The sequence below is a fragment of the Ascidia mentula genome, chromosome 6 (assembly GCF_947561715.1).
Source record: "Ascidia mentula chromosome 6, kaAscMent1.1, whole genome shotgun sequence".
NCBI classification, from domain to species: Eukaryota; Metazoa; Chordata; class Ascidiacea; order Phlebobranchia; family Ascidiidae; genus Ascidia; species Ascidia mentula.
In genome coordinates, this window is record NC_138571.1 from 7,514,801 (window position 1) to 7,537,505 (window position 22,705).

Consider the following 22,705-nt stretch of genomic DNA (forward strand, 5'->3'; position numbering starts at 1 on the left):
AATGAATGACAAAAATTTGTTTTTGTTTTTTTGCATCCCAGAAAAAACTCGCGGGCGCAGTAGAATATAAAATAAAAGCCGTCTAATTACGTCATTACCCGCTATTTGTGCACTGGAAATTTGTAAAAAAACTACAGGGAATAATCGGTTAAACTTTTAAATTAAAAGCAGGTTTGCATTAGCCTAAATGTTCATACAAAAGTGCATAATTACAAAACAGTCAATTGGTGTTTAATTATTGCTTATTTCTTTTAACCATCATTTCAAAAACGTGGAAAACTATTACATCGAAAGAGGCGTTCATATTTAAGTCGATGGTGGTTTTGGACATCGCGTCTGATAACGTGGAGGACAACCTGACACGTGGTCAGATAAAACAGACAACATTAATCGGCTTAAGCTTGTTCATAATCATCTGAAACACGACTGCCCTCGTACCAAAGGTCATCAATTGTTTTGTCCTAATAAAGTTTGCATATGATTTAACCAACAAATGGGTCTCTAAAACGTAAAATATAAAGTGAACTTTTGTTGCTGCCAAGCATGTTGTTGACTCTACTGGCAAAAAAAAACTATCGACGTTTCGGTCGTTAAAGTGAATTTTACCCCAGAGCAACTGCAGATGCAACAGCGTTATTCGTACAAATGATCTTCATTAGGATACAAGAAAGGCAAATACAGCAATTAGTGCAGTTTGACAATAATAAACGTTTCAACCAGACTCTTTTACTACACCCATGTTCATTGCAAACGCATCATTTACGTGAGTGGTCGTAGAGCGATATTGATAAAAAGTCCACGTGCTCATCAATAGTTTTTAATCTATGTCATATGACGATGACCCAAATATTTTGTTAGCCTGTGGCCCATTAAGACGGCAGGTACCAAAATCGCAGTGGTGGCCAATTTTGGGTCGTCTGGTAAACAGCCTGGCCTTTTTTAAGCGCGAGATCCCATGTCATCAAACGAATAGTGAAATCGTTGAAATGAAAGGACCGAAATTATAGAAATGCGATTTTTTAATAAAAAGGTTTATTGCATCAAACAAAAACTTTTTAATCGACCCAACCGCTGGTGTGGTGTCTGTTCATTATATTTTTACCCCAGAGCAAACTGCAACAGCGTCTTTCGTTGACAACTTTGACTGCTGCTCTACTTCTGTTTTTATTATGTGCTGGAAATTAAGTATAAGTAACTATCTGGATGTGTGCGTTTGATTTTAATCCTGTAATGTTTGCTCTTGTTTTATGTTTGTTGTTTTTCGAATACTGATGATGCCGTGAGGATGAAATATATTTGTATTCTCTCAAGTAGTTATCTTTGATGTTTGTGCAATAATCTAGGTCAAGTGTATTAAATAGTTACTATTCTAACAGCTCAGTTGCCCAAAAGTGTTTTGAGGCCCACACTATTGATGTACAATTGTTCCTATTTCATCCATTATAATATATGCATTTGTATGGCGTAAATGTAAACATACCACTCACTGAATGGAAATCTGTCGCGACGGCTTTGCAAAATATTGTGTGTATGCAAATGTATTGCTGTAGACTAATTATTATGGCGGCCCCGCAAGCATGGACCCTCTTTTATTGATGTGGACAAACACTGCTATATATAGTTCGTATTTTTTCTGATTGATAATTTTTTCACCGGGTTATAAAGGGCTAATGATGGCATGATATGTGCATGTACACAAAGCTGGAGTCACTTTTGGAAAAGTAAGTTAGAGGATTTGCCACAAAAATTATACATAGAATCAAAATAATAGACGGTTTTTGGTTCAAACAAAATTGAACAAAAAAGACAGCAAGCAAGCCAACAAGGTTCACAAAATGAAACGTCGTTAAATCGCGAGAAAGGCATGGTCATGTCCACGACGTGGTGGTCATTCAGTCAAAGCGCCTTTAGGGAGAAGGTCACAATGTGGAGCACTACGTTGCGTTGCTATGACCAAGTGTACATGGTGTAAGCCTCTTATCGTTTTTCTGAACAGACACAAAGAAAATCAACAATAAGTGAAGGTCGCAAACGAGCAAAAAATTGTCGTCGATATACTCGGATATATTTAAATGAGGTTTTTGCGGAAATTTTGAGATAAAATCAAGGAAGCTTCGCCAAGGTTGCAAGATTTTTTTTGTACAAGGTCTTTTTGAAAGGTAAATACTATAATGCATTTTTTAATAAAACATTTGTATCATGCCTGCCTACAAACAACCTTGTATTATTTAGCGAAGATTCACCATCTGCATAAGTAGTTGAGACGCATCATGCGACTTGCATTGTTCGTGGAAATTTTATTCCTTGTCCGTGGTCAACTAATAAGCAGAGGTAGGTTAAATTGCCTGCAGCCAAATACTAAATGTCTTTCCTACACAAATGCGTGTCCTGTTGACAAATTGACCGGTTGAGTTGTTTGCCAAATGTTTATGACGCAATAAACAGTTTTTTTGGACGCGCGCCTATGCGTTGCCTTCGTTTGGTCGAGACGTGTTATTGTATTTTATACCTTGTAAATTCAGGATTAAGTGCGGAGACAGAAAGTGACCAGGAGGCTTCTGGTAAGTTTAATATTATTATGTTTTTATTAAGTTATCATAGTAGAATCTGAATCAGAAATTGTAACTCCGGGTTGTTTCGTGGGCTACAGCTTATCGTAAACACGCTGACACGCACCGTTGCATGAAAAAAAGTTTGAACGCAATGTATCACAAAAACGCAATTAAAAGGCATTTTACGCTAGACGTTAAACTGTACTTGTCAAGACGCCGCTGGTTACGCAATGAGGTCACTCGCCTATCGACTCTACCCTGGTTAATTGCTGGTATTAGCGGGGAAATCCCCTAATTAAGTCTAGTGATCTTTTCTCGCTCCTTTAAACTCATCATTGAGGTTTCAATCAATGCAAATGCGGCGAATGGGAGACAACAATTTCTCATTTCTAAATTTCGAATTACATTGTATAACATTTAATAAAAATGTCACCAACCATTAAAATATACAATGAAAGGAAGAACGAACTTCAACACACATTGATCGTAGTGACCTAAATTACCCAAATTACTTCCTATTTAGTTACGTTTCTCATCCAAAAACACTTCATCGCCAGCCAACGCGACAATCATCGAATAAAACGTGTCTAATTGCTCAAATTGATTGATCCACATGAAAGCGAGTAGATGAAGAAGTCGTGAGCGATATGATGTTACGTAATCGAGTGTGGCTATTTTTGTGAGAATCTAGTTTTTAACTGAATTCGATTTCCTGCGATATATTACAGTTTTTAAAATCAAGGTATATTTGGTAATTACATGATTCAGAATCAACTCGCAAGCTAAGTCGGATCGCTGTTACGGTAAAATTCTTCTTTCCGGCACAGCGGTACAAATCCAACCATATGTGGTGTATCACAGACAATTAGAAGAGACTTAATGTTAGTAAATTTGTTCGCTAATACTGAGTGAGATTATATCGCTAATACTGAGTAGAAAATCTCACTCAGTATTGAAAAACGTTTGGATCTATTTTTTGTGGAAATTTGATCTTTGCGGAAAGAAAAATTCCCCTTCTACCACTAATTACTCGCAGGTGTTTTCGAATCATGTAAATATATACTGAAACCATCGGTAATTCATATGTCCGCAATTTTAACATTGATAACAAATAAGCACTGAATTATCCGTGATTATTGTTGTCATTGTAGATGGTAATTGCAAATGTGGGGTCACGTGGTACCGGAGGGTCGCTTGTGTTCAAGGCGATAATCTAAAACAACGGTTTTGTGTACGCGTTGGCTGCTGTTACCATGACGACAAACAACATAACCAAGCGCCGAAATGTTATCAACAAACAGGTATTTTGTAAGTAATCGCAGTGATGAATTTACACAACAACAATTGTTTGCACTTTAGGTGTTTGTCCAGCTCAAGAGTGTCGAGTAAAAACGAAAGATCGGGAAGCTTGCAAATTCCCGAACCGTGTCTTTATCCCACGTCACACATGCGAGCAGAGCGGTTGTTGTTATGATCTGTTCGCCAAACCAAACTGTTACAAATCAACATCATGTAAATTTCTTTTGTTTTAGTAGCTGCAGACAGTTCTGCACACTGTTTCGACCTATCAGATTAGTTAGCCGGCAAGACCGCCGACAGTCGCAAGCTGCACTGGTTAGACCTGTTAGGTCGAAACAATTAGTGTGCACAACTGTCTGCAGCTCAATGATCGTTATTAGCTCATTTCTTGTAAATGAAAATACACTGGGAAAGTATATTGCTAAACGTTGTTAACAACCATTAGACAAAGTATTTAAATTTATGTTGTAACAAGCAATGAAATAAATAACATTTCAACATATTATTTAAGTTCATCGACCGGCTCCCTACCAACGCACAGTTCACCCATACTTCGCAAAACTTGAAGATCGCAATAAACCGCATCTTTTTCACAAATTCGACCGACTTGGTCCTTTTCGGTTTATCAGTTCGTGCTTTGTAACGAAGAATCGGTGTGGAAAGGTTGGAACAACAAGGTACAAATCAACTAAACAGTTGTTTCTTTCTTTCACACAAATCCCAACATTACGAATAGTCAAACGCAGTTTACTCATGTGTATTTTTGTTAGGTCACAATGCATCCGATTTGGTTGTTGTTGGCAACCAAACTACAGTTTTGGTGTCGTAATTCCCGAATGTTATCGCTCTGCTCGCTACTGGCTCAACTATCCTGGTATTTTTACACCCTGTTAGTTTGTTTATAATTTATTAAATTAGTCGTTGTATTTTTTTTATATTGTAATAAAAGACATGTAATTTTATGTTGTACAATTTTAAAGGCTAATCTATAAATTTTAGTGGTTAAATTCATACAATTACTGCACAATCCCGGACGTCGACAAAGATAAGTTCCCGACCGTAAACAGAGCCCGATGTTTAAAAATGACTTTAAGTTTGTGAGAAAGTTTCGTTTTATGCATTTTCATCATGGGTTTACCTTAACTGTTACTTTTTGTAGAAATAACAGTTTAGTTGACAATACCAAATATTTTTAGTTGACGGAGCATCTTGGGAGAGTTGGAGTTCTTGGTCTCAATGCACAGGAAACCAATGTTTAACTGGGGCACAACAGCGAACCAGATCTTGCAAAAACGACTATTTACCACATATGAAGTATGATGTCAAACTTAATTTATGAAACGTAGTCTTTAATTTTGTATATCCGGGTCAAAACGATGTGCTGTAGATGTAGCGGATCTACCTTAGAGGCTCGATCCTGCAATGTTCCATGCCCTGGCGCCGATTGGGGTCCGTATCTTCCGGGACCTTGCATAAGTGACGATGAGGTATGTTTGAGAGGAACCAGCATCCAAACCAGAAGTTGTTTCCTAAATGGAATGTCAGTTCCTAGCACTAACTGCATTGGATCACCTGCCAAGGTAATTTTTCGTTGGTGCGTTTAAACAATTTTTTTTTAATAATATTTAAGAAATCTAATCAAAACTCCTCGAGACCATTGTGTTTCGGAGGCCGACGAATAAGAAAGTCAAGTTTTTCAGACTGTTTCGTGCAACACACATCTCTGTCACTCGTACGGCGCATACACAGCAGGGTCTTGTTCGGTTACTTGTGGAGAGGGTGTTATTCCGTCAACACGAGAATGTCTTAGTCCTGTCACATCGATGCCACCCTCATCATGCACGACAAAACACGAGCCTTGCAACCCAACACCATGTCCAAGTACTTTAAATCTTCTTGTTACTAGAATAAGAATACAAAGATAAATGTATATTCTGCAAAAATACTACAAACAAACACGAAATCAAATCGCAGCTATTCACATTCACGAGCATAGAAAAGTTTGACCAGGCGTTAATAACGGACAATGTTGCAAGCGATTTTGACGTCATAAATGGTGAAGTGAACAACGCAATAAATGCGTAATAAAGTCGTCGTCATACTAAAATTCTGTAATCAAGGCACTGAAAGTACGTTCAAAGGACAAAATTTACGCAGGATTTGCTTCTTGGTCAGATTGGTCGGCTTGCATTGGAGAACCTTGTTCAAAGAATGGTCGCCGAACAAGGACCAGAACTCGTCAAGCCGGGTAAAGTGTCATTACTTAATACCGATGTTCATTGCTACAAAGTCACGTATTTATTACAAACCTAGTACTCAATGAAACTCGATGCAGAGAAATCAGGCAAATACATTTTAGATCTGCAGAGTGGAACGGTGCTTTAACGGAAACTATGATGTGCACAACACCTTGTAATGCTGATTGGGGAGATTGGATTGAAGGAAGTTGTCAAAGTTCTGAGCCTCAGTGTTTGGTTGGAACTCGAACAGATACAAGAGTTTGTGTGGATGGAACAATTGTTGTTGATGATAGCAACTGCATAGGATCCAATACACAAGTAGGATTTCTAAACAATGCAGTTTTTTAACTTACATCTGCGCAAAACCAGTAACAGTTATCACTTCCACGTTTAGACAGTTGCTTGCAACACACATTTGTGCGATGGAAGTTTCACTGATTTCACATCGGGAGTTTGTTCAATGAGTTGCGGGGGAGGCACGATGACGTCGACACGACAATGTTTAGGGTCTTCAACCTCTTTACCGACATCTTGTGTTGAAAAAGTTGATACGTGCAACACCCAGAATTGTCCAGGTCAGCTACAATCCCATTTTAAATCGTTTTATTCATATACAGTTTGTTCACATGCAGTGTTAAATCTTAACATGTCTGTCAACAATTAGGTTTATGTAACCGCAATTTATGGTGTTAATGATTCTTTACAAGAAAAGCTTGTATAATATTTTTGCTTTTAGTTTGGGGAGAGTGGAGTGCGTTTGATGCATGTATTGGAGATCGTTGTTCCAATTCTGGAACTCAGAGCAGATCAAGAAGTTGTGTTCCTCCTCAGTAAGTAAATATTACAATTTTCTGTGTTTCAGTTTCAGTTTATTTAAAAAACGAACATAATTGTATCAAACAGCGAACTTTATAGAGCTGTCCGCAGTTTTCTAAATTCCGACAATTTTTGGTGTTTTTTGTATTTCATTCCGATATTGAAGAAACTTGTTTGTTGAATAATATTAAAACCAACATGTTAAACCCGTGTTTTGCAATACTCGTGGGGCAATCACTTGAATTTACATCCTGTGTACGATAATACAATATTATTTAATGCATTTTTTCCGAAGTTCAAAAAAAAAACAATATTTAATTTGCGCAGTTAGATAAGCTTACAATAAAATTGTTCTGCCCAAGTGTATTATGTCTTTTTATTAACGTTTACCTCAGGTCGGAGGGATTAGACGGTTGTTTGGGACCAAACACTGACGAACAAACTTGTACAACATCTTGTAATGCTGATTGGGGAGATTGGATTGAAGGAAGTTGTCAAAGTTCTGAGCCTCAGTGTTTGGTTGGAACTCGAACAGATACAAGAGTTTGTATGGATGGAACAATTGTTGTTGATGATAGCAACTGCATAGGATCCAATACACAAGTAGGATTTTCAAATAATGCATTTTTTTAACTTACATCTGCGCAAAACCAGTAACAGTTATCACTTCCACGTTTAGACAGTTGCTTGCAACACACATTTGTGCGATGGAAGTTTCACTGATTTCACATCGGGAGTTTGTTCAATGAGTTGCGGGAGAGGCACGATGACGTCGACACGACAGTGTTTGGGCTCTTCGACCTCTTTACCGACATCTTGTGTCGAAAAAGTTGATACGTGCAACCCCCAGAATTGTCCAGGTCCGCTACAGTCCAGTTTTAAATCATTTTTTCCCATTTAGTGATAAATCTTAACATTTCCGTCAACAATTGGGTCAATAAAACGTGAAGAATGCACAGTGTTAATGATTCTTTGCAAAAACATAGACCAATAATTTATTTTTGCTTTTAGTTTGGGGAGAGTGGAGTGCGTTTGATGCATGTATTGGAGATCGTTGTTCCAATTCTGGAACTCAGAGCAGATCAAGAAGTTGTGTTCCTCCTCAGTAAGTAAATATTACAATTTTTTGTGTTTCAGTTTCAGTTTATGTAATGCGAACATAATTGTATCAAACAGCGAACTTTATAGAGCTGTCCGCAGTTTTCTAAATTTCGACAATTCTTGGTGTTTTTTGTATTTCGTTCCGATATTGAAGAAACTTGTTTGTTAAATAATATTAAAACCAATATGTTAAACCCGTGTTTTGCAATACTCGTGGGGCAATCACTTGAATTTACATCCTGTGTACAATAATACAATATTATTTAATAAATTTTTTCCGAAGTTAAAAAAAAACAATATTTAATTTGCGCAGTAAGATTAGTTTACAATAAAATTGTTCTGCCCAAGTGTATTATGTCTTTTTATTAACGTTTACCTCAGGTCGGAGGGATTAGACGGTTGTTTGGGACCAAACACTGACGAACAAACTTGTACAACATCTTGTAATGCTGATTGGGGAGATTGGATTGAAGGAAGTTGTCAAAGTTCTGAGCCTCAGTGTTTGGTTGGAACTCGAACAGATACAAGAGTTTGTATGGATGGAACAATTGTTGTTGATGATAGCAACTGCATAGGATCCAATACACAAGTAGGATTTTCAAATAATGCATTTTTTTAACTTACATCTGCGCAAAACCAGTAACAGTTATCACTTCCACGTTTAGACAGTTGCTTGCAACACACATTTGTGCGATGGAAGTTTCACTGATTTCACATCGGGAGTTTGTTCAATGAGTTGCGGGAGAGGCACGATGACGTCGACACGACAGTGTTTGGGCTCTTCGACCTCTTTACCGACATCTTGTGTCGAAAAAGTTGATACGTGCAACCCCCAGAATTGTCCAGGTCCGCTACAGTCCAGTTTTAAATCATTTTTTCCCATTTAGTGATAAATCTTAACATTTCCGTCAACAATTGGGTCAATAAAACGTGAAGAATGCACAGTGTTAATGATTCTTTGCAAAAACATAGACCAATAATTTATTTTTGCTTTTAGTTTGGGGAGAGTGGAGTGCGTTTGATGCATGTATTGGAGATCGTTGTTCCAATTCTGGAACTCAGAGCAGATCAAGAAGTTGTGTTCCTCCTCAGTAAGTAAATATTACAATTTTTTGTGTTTCAGTTTCAGTTTATGTAATGCGAACATAATTGTATCAAACAGCGAACTTTATAGAGCTGTCCGCAGTTTTCTAAATTTCGACAATTCTTGGTGTTTTTTGTATTTCGTTCCGATATTGAAGAAACTTGTTTGTTAAATAATATTAAAACCAATATGTTAAACCCGTGTTTTGCAATACTCGTGGGGCAATCACTTGAATTTACATCCTGTGTACAATAATACAATATTATTTAATAAATTTTTTCCGAAGTTAAAAAAAAACAATATTTAATTTGCGCAGTAAGATAAGCTTACAAAAAAATTGCTCTGCCCAAGTGTATTATGTCTTTTTATTAACGTTTACCTCAGGTCGGAGGGATCAGACGGTTGTTTGGGACCAAACACTGACGAACAAACTTGTACAACATCTTGTAATGCTGATTGGGGAGATTGGATTGAAGGAAGTTGTCAAAGTTCTGAGCCTCAGTGTTTGGTTGGAACTCGAACAGATACAAGAGTTTGTATGGATGGAACAATTGTTGTTGATGATAGCAACTGCATAGGATCCAATACACAAGTAGGATTTTCAAATAATGCATTTTTTTAACTTACATCTGCGCAAAACCAGTAACAGTTATCACTTCCACGTTTAGACAGTTGCTTGCAACACACATTTGTGCGATGGAAGTTTCACTGATTTCACATCGGGAGTTTGTTCAATGAGTTGCGGGGGAGGCACGATGACGTCAACACGACAATGTTTAGGGTCTTCGACCTCTTTACCGACATCTTGTGTCGAAAAAGTTGATACGTGCAACTCCCAGAATTGTCCAGGTCCGCTACAGTCCAGTTTTAAATCATTTTTTTCCCATTTAGTGATAAATCTTAACATTTCCGTCAACAATTGGGTCAATAAAACGTGAAGAATGCACAGTGTTAATGATTCTTTGCAAAAACATAGACCAATAATTTATTTTTGCTTTTAGTTTGGGGAGAGTGGAGTGCGTTTGATGCATGTATTGGAGATCGTTGTTCCAATTCTGGAATTCAGAGCAGATCAAGAAGTTGTGTTCCACCTCAGTAAGCAAATATTACAATTTTTTGTGTTTCAGTTTCAGTTTATTTAATGCGAACATAATTGTATCAAACAGCGAACTTTATAGAGCTGTCCGCAGTTTTCTAAATTCCGACAATTTTTGGTGTTTTTTGTATTTCGTTCCGATATTGAAGAAACTTGTTTGTTAAATAATATTAAAACCAATATGTTAAACCCGTGTTTTGCAATACTCGTGCGGCAATCACTTGAATTTACATCCTGTGTACAATAATACAATATTATTTAATACATTTTTTCCGAAGTTAAAAAAAAAAACAATATTTAATTTGCGCAGTTAGATTAGTTTACAATATAATTGTTCTGCCCAAGTGTATTATGTCTTTTTCTTGACGTTTACCTCAGGTCGGAGGGATTAGACGGTTGTTTGGGACCAAACACTGACGAACAAACTTGTACAACATCTTGTAATGCTGATTGGGGAGATTGGATTGAAGGAAGTTGTCAAAGTTCTGAGCCTCAGTGTTTGGTTGGAACTCGAACAGATACAAGAGTTTGTATGGATGGAACAATTGTTGTTGATGATAGCAACTGCATAGGATCCAATACACAAGTAGGATTTTCAAATAATGCATTTTTTTAACTTACATCTGCGCAAAACCAGTAACAGTTATCACTTCCACGTTTAGACAGTTGCTTGCAACACACATTTGTGCGATGGAAGTTTCACTGATTTCACATCGGGAGTTTGTTCAATGAGTTGCGGGGGAGGCACGATGACGTCAACACGACAATGTTTAGGGTCTTCGACCTCTTTACCGACATCTTGTGTGGAAAAAGTTGATACGTGCAACTCCCAGAATTGTCCAGGTCAGCTAGAGTCCAGTTTTAAATCATTTTATTCCCATTTAGTGATAAATCTTAACATTTCCGTCAACAATTGGGTCAATAAAACGTGAAGAATGCACAATGTTAATGATTCTTTGCAAAAACATAGACCATTAAAATATTTGTACTTGTAGTTTGGGGAGAGTGGAGTGCGTTTGATGCATGTATTGGAGATCGTTGTTCCAATTCTGGAACTCAGAGCAGATCAAGAAGTTGTGTTCCTCCTCAGTAAGTAAATATTAAAATTTTTTGTGTTTCAGTTTCAGTTTATTTAATGCGAACATAATTGTATCAAACAGCGAACTTTATAGAGCTGTCCGCAGTTTTCTAAATTTCGACAATTCTTGGTGTTTTTTGTATTTCGTTCCGATATTGAAGAAACTTGTTTGTTAAATAATATTAAAACCAATATGTTAAACCCGTGTTTTGCAATACTCGTGGGGCAATCACTTGAATTTACATCCTGTGTACAATAATACAATATTATTTAATAAATTTTTTCCGAAGTTAAAAAAAAACAATATTTAATTTGCGCAGTAAGATTAGTTTACAATAAAATTGTTCTGCCCAAGTGTATTATGTCTTTTTATTAACGTTTACCTCAGGTCGGAGGGATTAGACGGTTGTTTGGGACCAAACACTGACGAACAAACTTGTACAACATCTTGTAATGCTGATTGGGGAGATTGGATTGAAGGAAGTTGTCAAAGTTCTGAGCCTCAGTGTTTGGTTGGAACTCGAACAGATACAAGAGTTTGTATGGATGGAACAATTGTTGTTGATGATAGCAACTGCATAGGATCCAATACACAAGTAGGATTTTCAAATAATGCATTTTTTTAACTTACATCTGCGCATAACCAGTAACAGTTATCACTTCCACGTTTAGACAGTTGCTTGCAACACACATTTGTGCGATGGAAGTTTCACTGATTTCACATCGGGAGTTTGTTCAATGAGTTGCGGGAGAGGCACGATGACGTCGACACGACAGTGTTTGGGCTCTTCGACCTCTTTACCGACATCTTGTGTCGAAAAAGTTGATACGTGCAACCCCCAGAATTGTCCAGGTCCGCTACAGTCCAGTTTTAAATCATTTTTTCCCATTTAGTGATAAATCTTAACATTTCCGTCAACAATTGGGTCAATAAAACGTGAAGAATGCACAGTGTTAATGATTCTTTGCAAAAACATAGACCAATAATTTATTTTTGCTTTTAGTTTGGGGAGAGTGGAGTGCGTTTGATGCATGTATTGGAGATCGTTGTTCCAATTCTGGAACTCAGAGCAGATCAAGAAGTTGTGTTCCTCCTCAGTAAGTAAATATTACAATTTTTTGTGTTTCAGTTTCAGTTTATGTAATGCGAACATAATTGTATCAAACAGCGAACTTTATAGAGCTGTCCGCAGTTTTCTAAATTTCGACAATTCTTGGTGTTTTTTGTATTTCGTTCCGATATTGAAGAAACTTGTTTGTTAAATAATATTAAAACCAATATGTTAAACCCGTGTTTTGCAATACTCGTGGGGCAATCACTTGAATTTACATCCTGTGTACAATAATACAATATTATTTAATAAATTTTTTCCGAAGTTAAAAAAAAACAATATTTAATTTGCGCAGTAAGATAAGCTTACAAAAAAATTGCTCTGCCCAAGTGTATTATGTCTTTTTATTAACGTTTACCTCAGGTCGGAGGGATCAGACGGTTGTTTGGGACCAAACACTGACGAACAAACTTGTACAACATCTTGTAATGCTGATTGGGGAGATTGGATTGAAGGAAGTTGTCAAAGTTCTGAGCCTCAGTGTTTGGTTGGAACTCGAACAGATACAAGAGTTTGTATGGATGGAACAATTGTTGTTGATGATAGCAACTGCATAGGATCCAATACACAAGTAGGATTTTCAAATAATGCATTTTTTTAACTTACATCTGCGCAAAACCAGTAACAGTTATCACTTCCACGTTTAGACAGTTGCTTGCAACACACATTTGTGCGATGGAAGTTTCACTGATTTCACATCGGGAGTTTGTTCAATGAGTTGCGGGGGAGGCACGATGACGTCAACACGACAATGTTTAGGGTCTTCGACCTCTTTACCGACATCTTGTGTCGAAAAAGTTGATACGTGCAACTCCCAGAATTGTCCAGGTCCGCTACAGTCCAGTTTTAAATCATTTTTTTCCCATTTAGTGATAAATCTTAACATTTCCGTCAACAATTGGGTCAATAAAACGTGAAGAATGCACAGTGTTAATGATTCTTTGCAAAAACATAGACCAATAATTTATTTTTGCTTTTAGTTTGGGGAGAGTGGAGTGCGTTTGATGCATGTATTGGAGATCGTTGTTCCAATTCTGGAATTCAGAGCAGATCAAGAAGTTGTGTTCCACCTCAGTAAGCAAATATTACAATTTTTTGTGTTTCAGTTTCAGTTTATTTAATGCGAACATAATTGTATCAAACAGCGAACTTTATAGAGCTGTCCGCAGTTTTCTAAATTCCGACAATTTTTGGTGTTTTTTGTATTTCGTTCCGATATTGAAGAAACTTGTTTGTTAAATAATATTAAAACCAATATGTTAAACCCGTGTTTTGCAATACTCGTGCGGCAATCACTTGAATTTACATCCTGTGTACAATAATACAATATTATTTAATACATTTTTTCCGAAGTTAAAAAAAAAAACAATATTTAATTTGCGCAGTTAGATTAGTTTACAATATAATTGTTCTGCCCAAGTGTATTATGTCTTTTTCTTGACGTTTACCTCAGGTCGGAGGGATTAGACGGTTGTTTGGGACCAAACACTGACGAACAAACTTGTACAACATCTTGTAATGCTGATTGGGGAGATTGGATTGAAGGAAGTTGTCAAAGTTCTGAGCCTCAGTGTTTGGTTGGAACTCGAACAGATACAAGAGTTTGTATGGATGGAACAATTGTTGTTGATGATAGCAACTGCATAGGATCCAATACACAAGTAGGATTTTCAAATAATGCATTTTTTTAACTTACATCTGCGCAAAACCAGTAACAGTTATCACTTCCACGTTTAGACAGTTGCTTGCAACACACATTTGTGCGATGGAAGTTTCACTGATTTCACATCGGGAGTTTGTTCAATGAGTTGCGGGGGAGGCACGATGACGTCAACACGACAATGTTTAGGGTCTTCGACCTCTTTACCGACATCTTGTGTGGAAAAAGTTGATACGTGCAACTCCCAGAATTGTCCAGGTCAGCTAGAGTCCAGTTTTAAATCATTTTATTCCCATTTAGTGATAAATCTTAACATTTCCGTCAACAATTGGGTCAATAAAACGTGAAGAATGCACAATGTTAATGATTCTTTGCAAAAACATAGACCATTAAAATATTTGTACTTGTAGTTTGGGGAGAGTGGAGTGCGTTTGATGCATGTATTGGAGATCGTTGTTCCAATTCTGGAACTCAGAGCAGATCAAGAAGTTGTGTTCCTCCTCAGTAAGTAAATATTAAAATTTTTTGTGTTTCAGTACACAACCTACTGTAGTAGTACCGATGATGAACCAAGGTTCGAAACGTTTACTTAAAATGATTAACAACATCTTAGCTTTGGCTTTTTTATTCAAAATTTTGTGTTTCAGTTTCTGTTATTTAAACCGAACATAATTGAATCAAACAGGGAACTTTAGAAAGCTATCCGCAGTTTATTAAATTCCGACAATTTTTGTATTTTTTGTATTTCATTCCGATATTGAAGAAACTTGTTACATATTATTAAAACCATTATGTTAAACCCGTGTTTTGCAATACTCGTGGGGCAAACACTTGAATTTACATCCTATGTACAACAATACAATTTTATTTAATACATTTGTTCCTAAGTTCAATCAAAACCATAGTATTTAATTTGCGCAGTTAGATTAGTTTACAATAAAATTGTTCTGCCCAAGTGTATTATGTCTTTTTATTAACGTTTACCTCAGGTCGGAGGGATTAGACGGTTGTTTGGGACCAAACACTGACGAACAAACTTGTACAACATCTTGTAATGCTGATTGGGGAGATTGGATTGAAGGAAGTTGTCAAAGTTCTGAGCCTCAGTGTTTGGTTGGAACTCGAACAGATACAAGAGTTTGTATGGATAGAATAATTGTTGTTGATGATAGCAACTGCATAGGATCCAATACACAAGTAGGATTTTCAAATAATGCATTTTTTTAACTTTCATCTGCGCAAAACCAGTAACAGTTGTCACTTCCATGTTTAGACAGTTGCTTGCAACACACAATTGTGCGATGGAAGTTTCACTGATTTCACATCGGGAGTTTGTTCAATGAGTTGCGGGGGAGGCACGATGACGTCAACACGACAATGTTTAGGCTCTTCGACCTCTTTACCGACATCTTGTGTCGAACAAACAATTCTTTGCAACACTCAAATTTGTCCAAGTAAGTGAATTTTTTAAAATATTATTGAAACTTTGATCCTTTACAAAATTTGTTAATTTAGAGCAAATCGATGTCGCGTTTTTATTTGACGGTTCATCAGCAGTTGGTCAAACCAATTTTAATCTTGTTCTTGCTGGAGCTTCATCTTTAGTGGCCAACCTTGACTTGGCCAATGGAAACACTAGGGTTGGAGCTGTAAGTGCGAATTATATTTACACTTATACGGATATTGTAAACATTGTTCAAAAGCTTTGTTCACATACTATTGCCGTGTTCAGGTTCTTTCCAGAAAAGTTGTTTTTGTCAGGTTTATTGGTTAACTCCTTCAAGCATACACCGTGAAACCGCTGAGCTTCTGTAGCTCAGTTGGTAGAGCGTTGGGCCTGGTTAGCCTAGGGTCATGAGTTCAAACCTGAACGGAAGCTTGATTTTTCAATCTTGCTCCGACGTGTCAGGAAAAGTGGCTGATCCAGCTTGGCTGCAATGCCTCGCGATACATAAGCTGTGATCGCCAAGCAAGGACCTGCGCAATGGGACGATCCTGCCAATCATGCCATTTCATGAAATAATGCTGCGTTGGTCTTTCTAGCATAGCAACTAAAAAAGCATTACAACTAAATATGCATTGACTTTAACGAAACTGACGGTAACGGTAACAATGTTCACATTTTTATGTTTTTTTACTTTAGATTCGTTACGATGATCAACCGATTCTTCAAATATTCCCTTCTGTTGTCTCTCTTTCAGCGTTGCAACTTCAACTTTTAAGCATTGTGGTGGGTTTTCGCGGCTTTTGTTTGTACTTAAAAAACATAAATTCGTGGATATAAATGCCAAAGAATCAAAATGAATGTTTTGATAATTTAATCCCGAGTATTTATAGTACAGAGAAGGTGATTCTGCGTTGGCAAGTGCAATCATGTTTGCTGCAACTAGAACGTTTGACAACAATCGATCAGCAAAAAGGGTGGCAATAATTTATGCAAATGGACCACCAACAGACGCTGGGTATGAGATTGTTTATTTGTGGGAAAAAGCTTGTAAATGCCACAAACGATTGGTGCAAGCAGTATGCCTACAACTATTTGTCTGGACTATTTACACAAATTTAAAAATGTACCGATCTTCTGGCAATTTCAAAGTAAACTACATTAAAACATGCAGTGGCACAAAAAGAAAAAAGAACACATTGACACCGCTTGTTAGATCACGTGGCAGAGGCACCAACAAACACTGCAGGAGGCGCAACAATTACAACAAATTGTTATAAACTGCCGGAAAGAAAACACATTGTTCTATGTCGTTGATGCATCCACTATTTTTGTGAATGTGAAGCGACTCAAGAACCCTGGATGTTATAGCGTATAGTTAATTTTGAAATTGCGTTATACCTGATGAAGTCTCGCCGCATGGCAGACGAAACGTCGAAGAAATACAGCACGTATATTTTATGCCAGAAGAGCAGTGCATTTTTAAATAGCAATATGCCTGGCAGCAACACGAATTTCATGTTTACACAAACCATACAGGTTTATTGACTAGTGGCAACTTAACAGTAAGCGTCATAAAAAAACTGAGTTTTCAAATTACTGATTAGCAACATATGTTCGATGGCTTTATATTATCTGCCAATAGCCGCATTAATTATTATTCTTTTTTTATAGAGACCTTATCCCTGCCCTGGCCGCTGCGCAGGCGAATTCCCTAAATCTTTTTGTGGTTGCGTTCGGTTCAGCAAACACCAACGATTTCCTCTCACTGGTTGGTGGTGATGCGTCTCGTGTCGTATTAATGAACGATTTGACACAACTATCATCTGTCTTTCCATCTATTTTGGCGTTTATTAATTCTTGACACGCACACCAAGTTTATATCAATATTTTCTAACTTTCTTCTCAGCACGCACTGTCTAAAAAGGTCCTTTAAATCTCGTTTCTTGAAAAAAGTTCTAACATTGTTTGTTGTTTCATGTTTGTTTTTTTTCGTTCCAAACACTGCATTTGTTTTGTTTTTCCTGCGCATATTTAAGTTGAGCACAACAAAATTTTGAAAAGAAAGAAAAAGTGTTTGCAAATTTTGGTCAGTCAGACGCTCGGAAAGAAAAAATAATCTTAATATATTTTTCTTAGCTATATTGCTGAGGTATAACATGACTTCGAGTTATCATATTACAAGCACAAAATTGGAATCGTTTATTCACAAATACTGACACAAAATCACATGAAATTAAAATAATCACAAGTTTAGTTACGTCTGAATCTTTATGGAGACGATTTGGCCGCAGCCGTATTTTGACGAGTAAAGATCAAAATGCTTGAGTTTATGTCATCGAGGGAATGAGCTCCACCGTCCGCTGTTGTTTTTGTTGGTGAGTCACTTGCAGCCCCTCCCCAACCTGAAATGAAGTTTGTTTTAAAAATTTACTTCTATAAACCAACCGTCGGTACAAAACAGCTACAATTTCGTAAAATTGACTCGTTGTAAAAAGTTTTTTGGAAGCAGGAAAAATAATGACGTATACTTTGTGACAGAAATCGTGTACAATGGCAACCTGACTAAAGTTGCAAATAGCAAACCTGCAAAATCGCCGCAGGAATCGAGCTCATCATTTGCTGTGTTTACTCCTCCGACGCAAAGTGCCGATGGTTTACAAGAATCGGATCTGTTCAGTTTGCAGAATGAAAAATTTTTGTTGTGTTAGATCGTCAATGCTTAAAACGCGTTAATATTTAAAGCAAGTATATAGTAGTATTCAACATATGCAAAAATGAATCAAAGGGATACAAAATACAGAATGGTCAAAAAATGACTATGTACCTTAAACCAGGACAGAGAGCGTTGGGGATCCCTTTCGGGCCGTAGGCACGGAAATGGATATAACCTGGTGCTGCCTGGGACCTTAAACTGGGTGGGATGTGTGACGTCACCCGCTCAGCATCGCCCACATTAAACTGCACGGGTTCAACGAGACTCTCATTCAATCTACTGCAATTAAAATCTGCAATAAAAACAAACTTGTATCAATACTTATGGTGAATATTTCTCTGACAGGAAATAACAAACTTTAAAAAGAAGAAAAATTGCATCACTATAACTTACTTTCAATGCTTTGAAATCTGGCAATTTCCTGCATCATTCTCTCCAACGCACTCCGCACATGGGCTTCCGTGACCTGATAATCGTCCTCCCTATATAATTTCAAGCATTCAAAAGGTTCAGATCCTTAACAAATTACTTACAAAAACTTCAAAAATCTTACCTTGAAAGCAGGGTGTATCCCATTAGGATGTGTTGGGGACTTCCCGACGCAGATACAGAGTTTTGCAGGTTGTCTGTTCCAGTGCTCCAATCCACAGTCGCGAACGAACTAGGTTCAACTGAACCCCAGGACTGGAAAAAGTTGAGAATTTTACAATATTTATCAATTCATGAAATTTTACAAACGAAACGCCAACGTAGTTAAAAAAGCACTTTTAATAAACAACCATGAAGGAGATGTTTTCACCAAAACAAATCCAACACGCAAAGAAACGGAAAGTACACAAAATTGAGCTTATTCCCCTGTTGCTGACAACATGTCTGTCTATCAGGGTAAACATGGTGCCGTGTAAGTCTTGTCCCATTTCTATGTTAACAAGAGATCACTTACACGATAGTTTCGACATACCTGGGTATTGGCAATGTAGAAATAAACTTCACAGATAGATGGGTCGTTGGCATTATAAATACTGTAAGCTTTGTACATGCCCCTGAGGTTTTGATACGACACTTGACCGTTATACGAAGTGCGTGAACCACCACCGTCTGCACCAGTCCCTGACGCAACCTGAGCAGAAAAGTTACCTTTACCTTAAACACCCTTTACTACTTGGCACACATCTAGCGTTGCTGTTAGCTCTCATGCAGGCGCATTAAATTAAGTATGAACACTTGCATGCCTTTATATTGAAGTTGTTTATCGACCCCCCTGGATTTCCAACCCACATCAGCATAACGAACGGATGTTCTGTAGAACTGGAGACTTCGACGCCATTTTCGAGGTCCCTGCAATGTTAACGATGAAACTTAAAAAAATGTAATCAACATATTAATGAAATATCCACCTGTAGGTTTTTCTGTAAGTTATCTGTTGGTAATTGCCGTTGCCAATTTTGTAGTAGACCTAACAAAAATGTTTTTTTAACATTGTTTTGCTTCCTGAAAACAAAAAGGCGAACCTTGTTTCCTGTGTCATACATGTCTCCACCACCGTCACTTATGTGGTTCTGTACACCGCTGAAGTCATAATTATAGTTGTACCAGTTTGGAATGAGAGCTCTCACGGCTGATGCAGAATCGTTCAGTCTTCTTAAAATGCTTACTACTCCTTCGTGAGCGGAATCTACAGAAAAAATGAGGATTTACATCAGCTAAATAGCATCATGCCAACGGTCAGCAAATGTTTAAAATCCGTTGACTTCTTTGCAGAAAGCAAGTCGACTGCTTTAAACTTGTGCTAAGAAGTCGTCACATACCCGAGGTAGCTGTACTTTGGAGCGGTAAGTACTTGGAATACATAGATTGTAAGTTTCCTCCTTTGTCCGTTAGGAAATGGTTGTCGGTGTAGTACTTTAAGAACGCTCTGTCCTTCCACCGGCTTACTTCGACGTCATTTGGCACGTGCCAAATCATAACATCGCTAGCCTGAAAGTTTAACATGGAGGTGATCGCATATTTATATGTTAATTTTATTTGAACTGTTAAGGGTTTGTAATTTATATCAACCAACCGGTAGAGCGTAATACGCTTGGTTTTTGTAGTCATCACTTGTAGCTGATTCTACATTTCCAAAAACGTTGAAGTTTTCCCAATTGCCCGAACCTGTAAAATATGTTTTTTTTTCTTCTATGGCACCTTTTCTACTTAAAAAAAAATAAATAGGTATAACCTGGATAATTTCTGTCAGTGGTACCCTGCTCACTGGACCACTTATCCCCAGCTGTACATTTTCCTGCTATATTGTTTTCATGGATACTAGCCACTAACGTCCAACCCCCGCCAGCTACTTCCATGTCACAATAAGCCTTAAAAACATATTTTTCGTCACAATTTAAAAAGATTTCGAGTTTTTTTCCCGAGAGGTTGAATATACTTACGTAAAATGCAGAAGTGAAAGGGGAGGGTTTGATTTTCTGGACTCCGTTTAATAAATTACCTTGCGCTCGCAGTTCCTTGCAGGAAAAGGCGGCATCGCTTCCACCGCCACCAGCTGTGATCACAAAGTTTAATTACTTTATTTGAGCAACCGTGGACAGAAACATCTGAAACGTGTAAACTTTAGAAAAGGTTTTAATGTTTACATACCTGGCCCTCTTTCGCCTCTTTGTCCCGGAGGCCCAATCATTCCTTGTGGTCCCTAGATTTTTACGTGGTATTAACACCCCAAGTGGTTCGTGTGAAGGTTGTAAATAAGACGAATTAAGAAATACTATTTAGTGACATTTGATAAAATAGAAAAGCCATGATTCGGTAAACACACAAAAAAATAATTTGGTTCTCGTGAAACAGAATAACCTACCACCGGGCCTGGTTTTCCTGGTCTTCCAACATTGCCTTTCGCTCCTCTCACTCTATCGAGAAAATTACCAGCCTGAAATATGGGTAAATTGTTATTGGAAACATTAAAAGAAATAACGAAATAAGCCATGAATTCATAAACACTGTACAACGCATAAGTCGCACACTGAAATTCACTAAGGTTCCCATTAATTTAAAATATTATTTCTTATTTAATCAAAAAGGAAAGTTTTTGCCGAAACTTAGCTTGCTCTGTGGTGGGCAGCAACGCACAATCGCAAAACGAATTTCTAGAGACAAGCAGCTTTATATTTAATCGATTAAAATGAAACAAGATTATATATTTAAGCATTGTCCGCAGTTTTAACCGACGTATCTCTATGTTTTACAATACCACGAGGCTTGCACATTCTAACATGATGCAATGTTATGGAAATTTTGATGTTCGAAGTTCGAGTGAGCAACAAATAATCAACAAATCTCGTTCGAATATAATGTGTCTGGAGCGGAAAGAAGTCGCAATGAGCGGCGGGGGAATATTTCAACATACTAACACGATAATTAAACTGACCAGGTGTATTTTAGCTTCACTAAAACCACAAATAAAATATGATCGTATACATCAGTTATGCAATAGCATGTTGTTTATAAGTATGAATATGTATTTTAAATACATTAAATCAAAAGGTTTTTTAGTTTGTTTTTAAATCTTAAATCATGTTTTTCTATTTAATATATGCATCTCCTAAATATAGTTACTTCACTTCTTGTATCTTACTGTTGAAACTCCTGTTCGTGATGACGAAGAAGTTAAAACGCCGCTACCATCAGGTCCACACATGCACGCACATTGACCCAAATCAACGCCAACCGACGACACACGGTGGAAAATCGCAAGCACAAGAACAGTACCAACTACCACTCGCATTGTGTTTGCAACTATAGTCCTACATTTAAAACTATTTACAAATCATGTTTCATGGAATCATTACTTATCACTCTCCCTTTGTTATGCGGCGCGTATATAGTTATCCCATAACATTATGCTAAGATACTCCATCCTCAAATGCAGCTAGTTTAATTTCTTTTCGAAATAATTAATAAACATGTTGTTAATCTGTGATCCGCTCTTTATTATACGTGATGTAACTAAGCTGTGCGTCTTGTCTTCTTCTCTTTGTACCCATTATTTTCAAATTTATTTTCTTATTTGATCAGTAATCCTGTGCAATCTAATAAAAACCCTAAAAATATTTTGCCCAAACCACTTCATTTGTGCTGTGGCGTTGTTAGATTCTGAACAAAACCTCATAGTCATACATTTCAGTGACTACGAACCGTTGTGAGACTTCTAGCAGAAACTGGGGCAATTATGTACAAGCCTAACAACTTCTCTTATCATTAGTGACGAGATTACAAGCGCAGCGTTTAATGTTTAACTCTGCTTATCTTTGCTTGTTCGACACGAATTTTGTTTTGCTCCAGATGAGTCACGAACTGGTTTAAACCATACCTGAATTTTCCAAAAACAGTTTGCACGCAAATGTTACTTAAAATCAAACGTGTAAGAAGTTTCTAGTGATTTCCGACAATTTCATAAAATAACCTGTGGAGTTAACTATTTTAGAGCAAGCGACAAAGTCAGTCACAATCCTTC

General features: G+C 37.3%; 2 protein-coding genes across 2 annotated transcripts; one reads left to right on the forward strand and one right to left on the reverse strand.

Annotated features, from left to right (window-relative positions):
• Positions 1–2,270: 2,270 nt before the first annotated feature.
• On the forward strand, positions 2,271–17,346 carry LOC145907101 (coadhesin-like). The gene is made up of 19 exons (XM_082994537.1): positions 2,271–2,406; positions 2,523–2,561; positions 3,704–3,853; positions 3,912–4,064; positions 4,363–4,528; positions 4,622–4,740; positions 5,048–5,165; positions 5,239–5,431; positions 5,552–5,732; positions 6,009–6,094; positions 9,484–9,684; positions 9,761–9,941; positions 11,184–11,277; positions 12,742–12,949; positions 13,026–13,206; positions 15,554–15,687; positions 16,182–16,268; positions 16,376–16,500; positions 17,157–17,346. Exons 1-19 carry the CDS (start codon positions 2,271–2,273, stop codon positions 17,344–17,346), a joined length of 2,742 nt encoding a protein of 913 aa, XP_082850663.1.
• Positions 17,347–17,753: 407 nt separating this feature from the next.
• Positions 17,754–21,928, reverse strand: LOC145907102 (uncharacterized). Its single transcript, XM_082994538.1, has 16 exons — positions 21,827–21,928; positions 21,050–21,121; positions 20,836–20,887; positions 20,628–20,740; positions 20,420–20,555; positions 20,261–20,352; positions 20,007–20,175; positions 19,710–19,873; positions 19,596–19,654; positions 19,431–19,536; positions 19,160–19,318; positions 18,752–18,882; positions 18,592–18,680; positions 18,310–18,490; positions 18,069–18,154; positions 17,754–17,887 (listed from the first exon to the last, which is right to left on the reverse strand). The coding sequence occupies exons 1-16, from the start codon at positions 21,887–21,889 to the stop codon at positions 17,754–17,756; spliced, it is 1,806 nt and encodes a 601-aa protein (XP_082850664.1). The 5' UTR covers positions 21,890–21,928.
• Positions 21,929–22,705: the final 777 nt, after the last annotated feature.

Coding starts and splice junctions, on each gene's coding strand:
- LOC145907101 (XM_082994537.1), top strand. CDS start 2,271: ATGCGACTTGCATTGTTCGTGGAAATTTTATTCCTTGTCCGTGGTCAA. Junction 9,685..9,760: donor GCATAGGATCCAATACACAA/GTAGGATTTTCA, acceptor TTCCACGTTTAG/ACAGTTGCTTGCAACACACA. Junction 13,207..15,553: donor CAACTCCCAGAATTGTCCAG/GTCCGCTACAGT, acceptor TTGTTAATTTAG/AGCAAATCGATGTCGCGTTT.
- LOC145907102 (XM_082994538.1), bottom strand. CDS start 21,889: ATGTGTGGACCTGATGGTAGCGGCGTTTTAACTTCTTCGTCATCACGA. Junction 20,556..20,627: donor CTTTCACTTCTGCATTTTAC/GTAAGTATATTC, acceptor TATGTTTTTAAG/GCTTATTGTGACATGGAAGT. Junction 17,888..18,068: donor TTCCTGCGGCGATTTTGCAG/GTTTGCTATTTG, acceptor ACTTCATTTCAG/GTTGGGGAGGGGCTGCAAGT.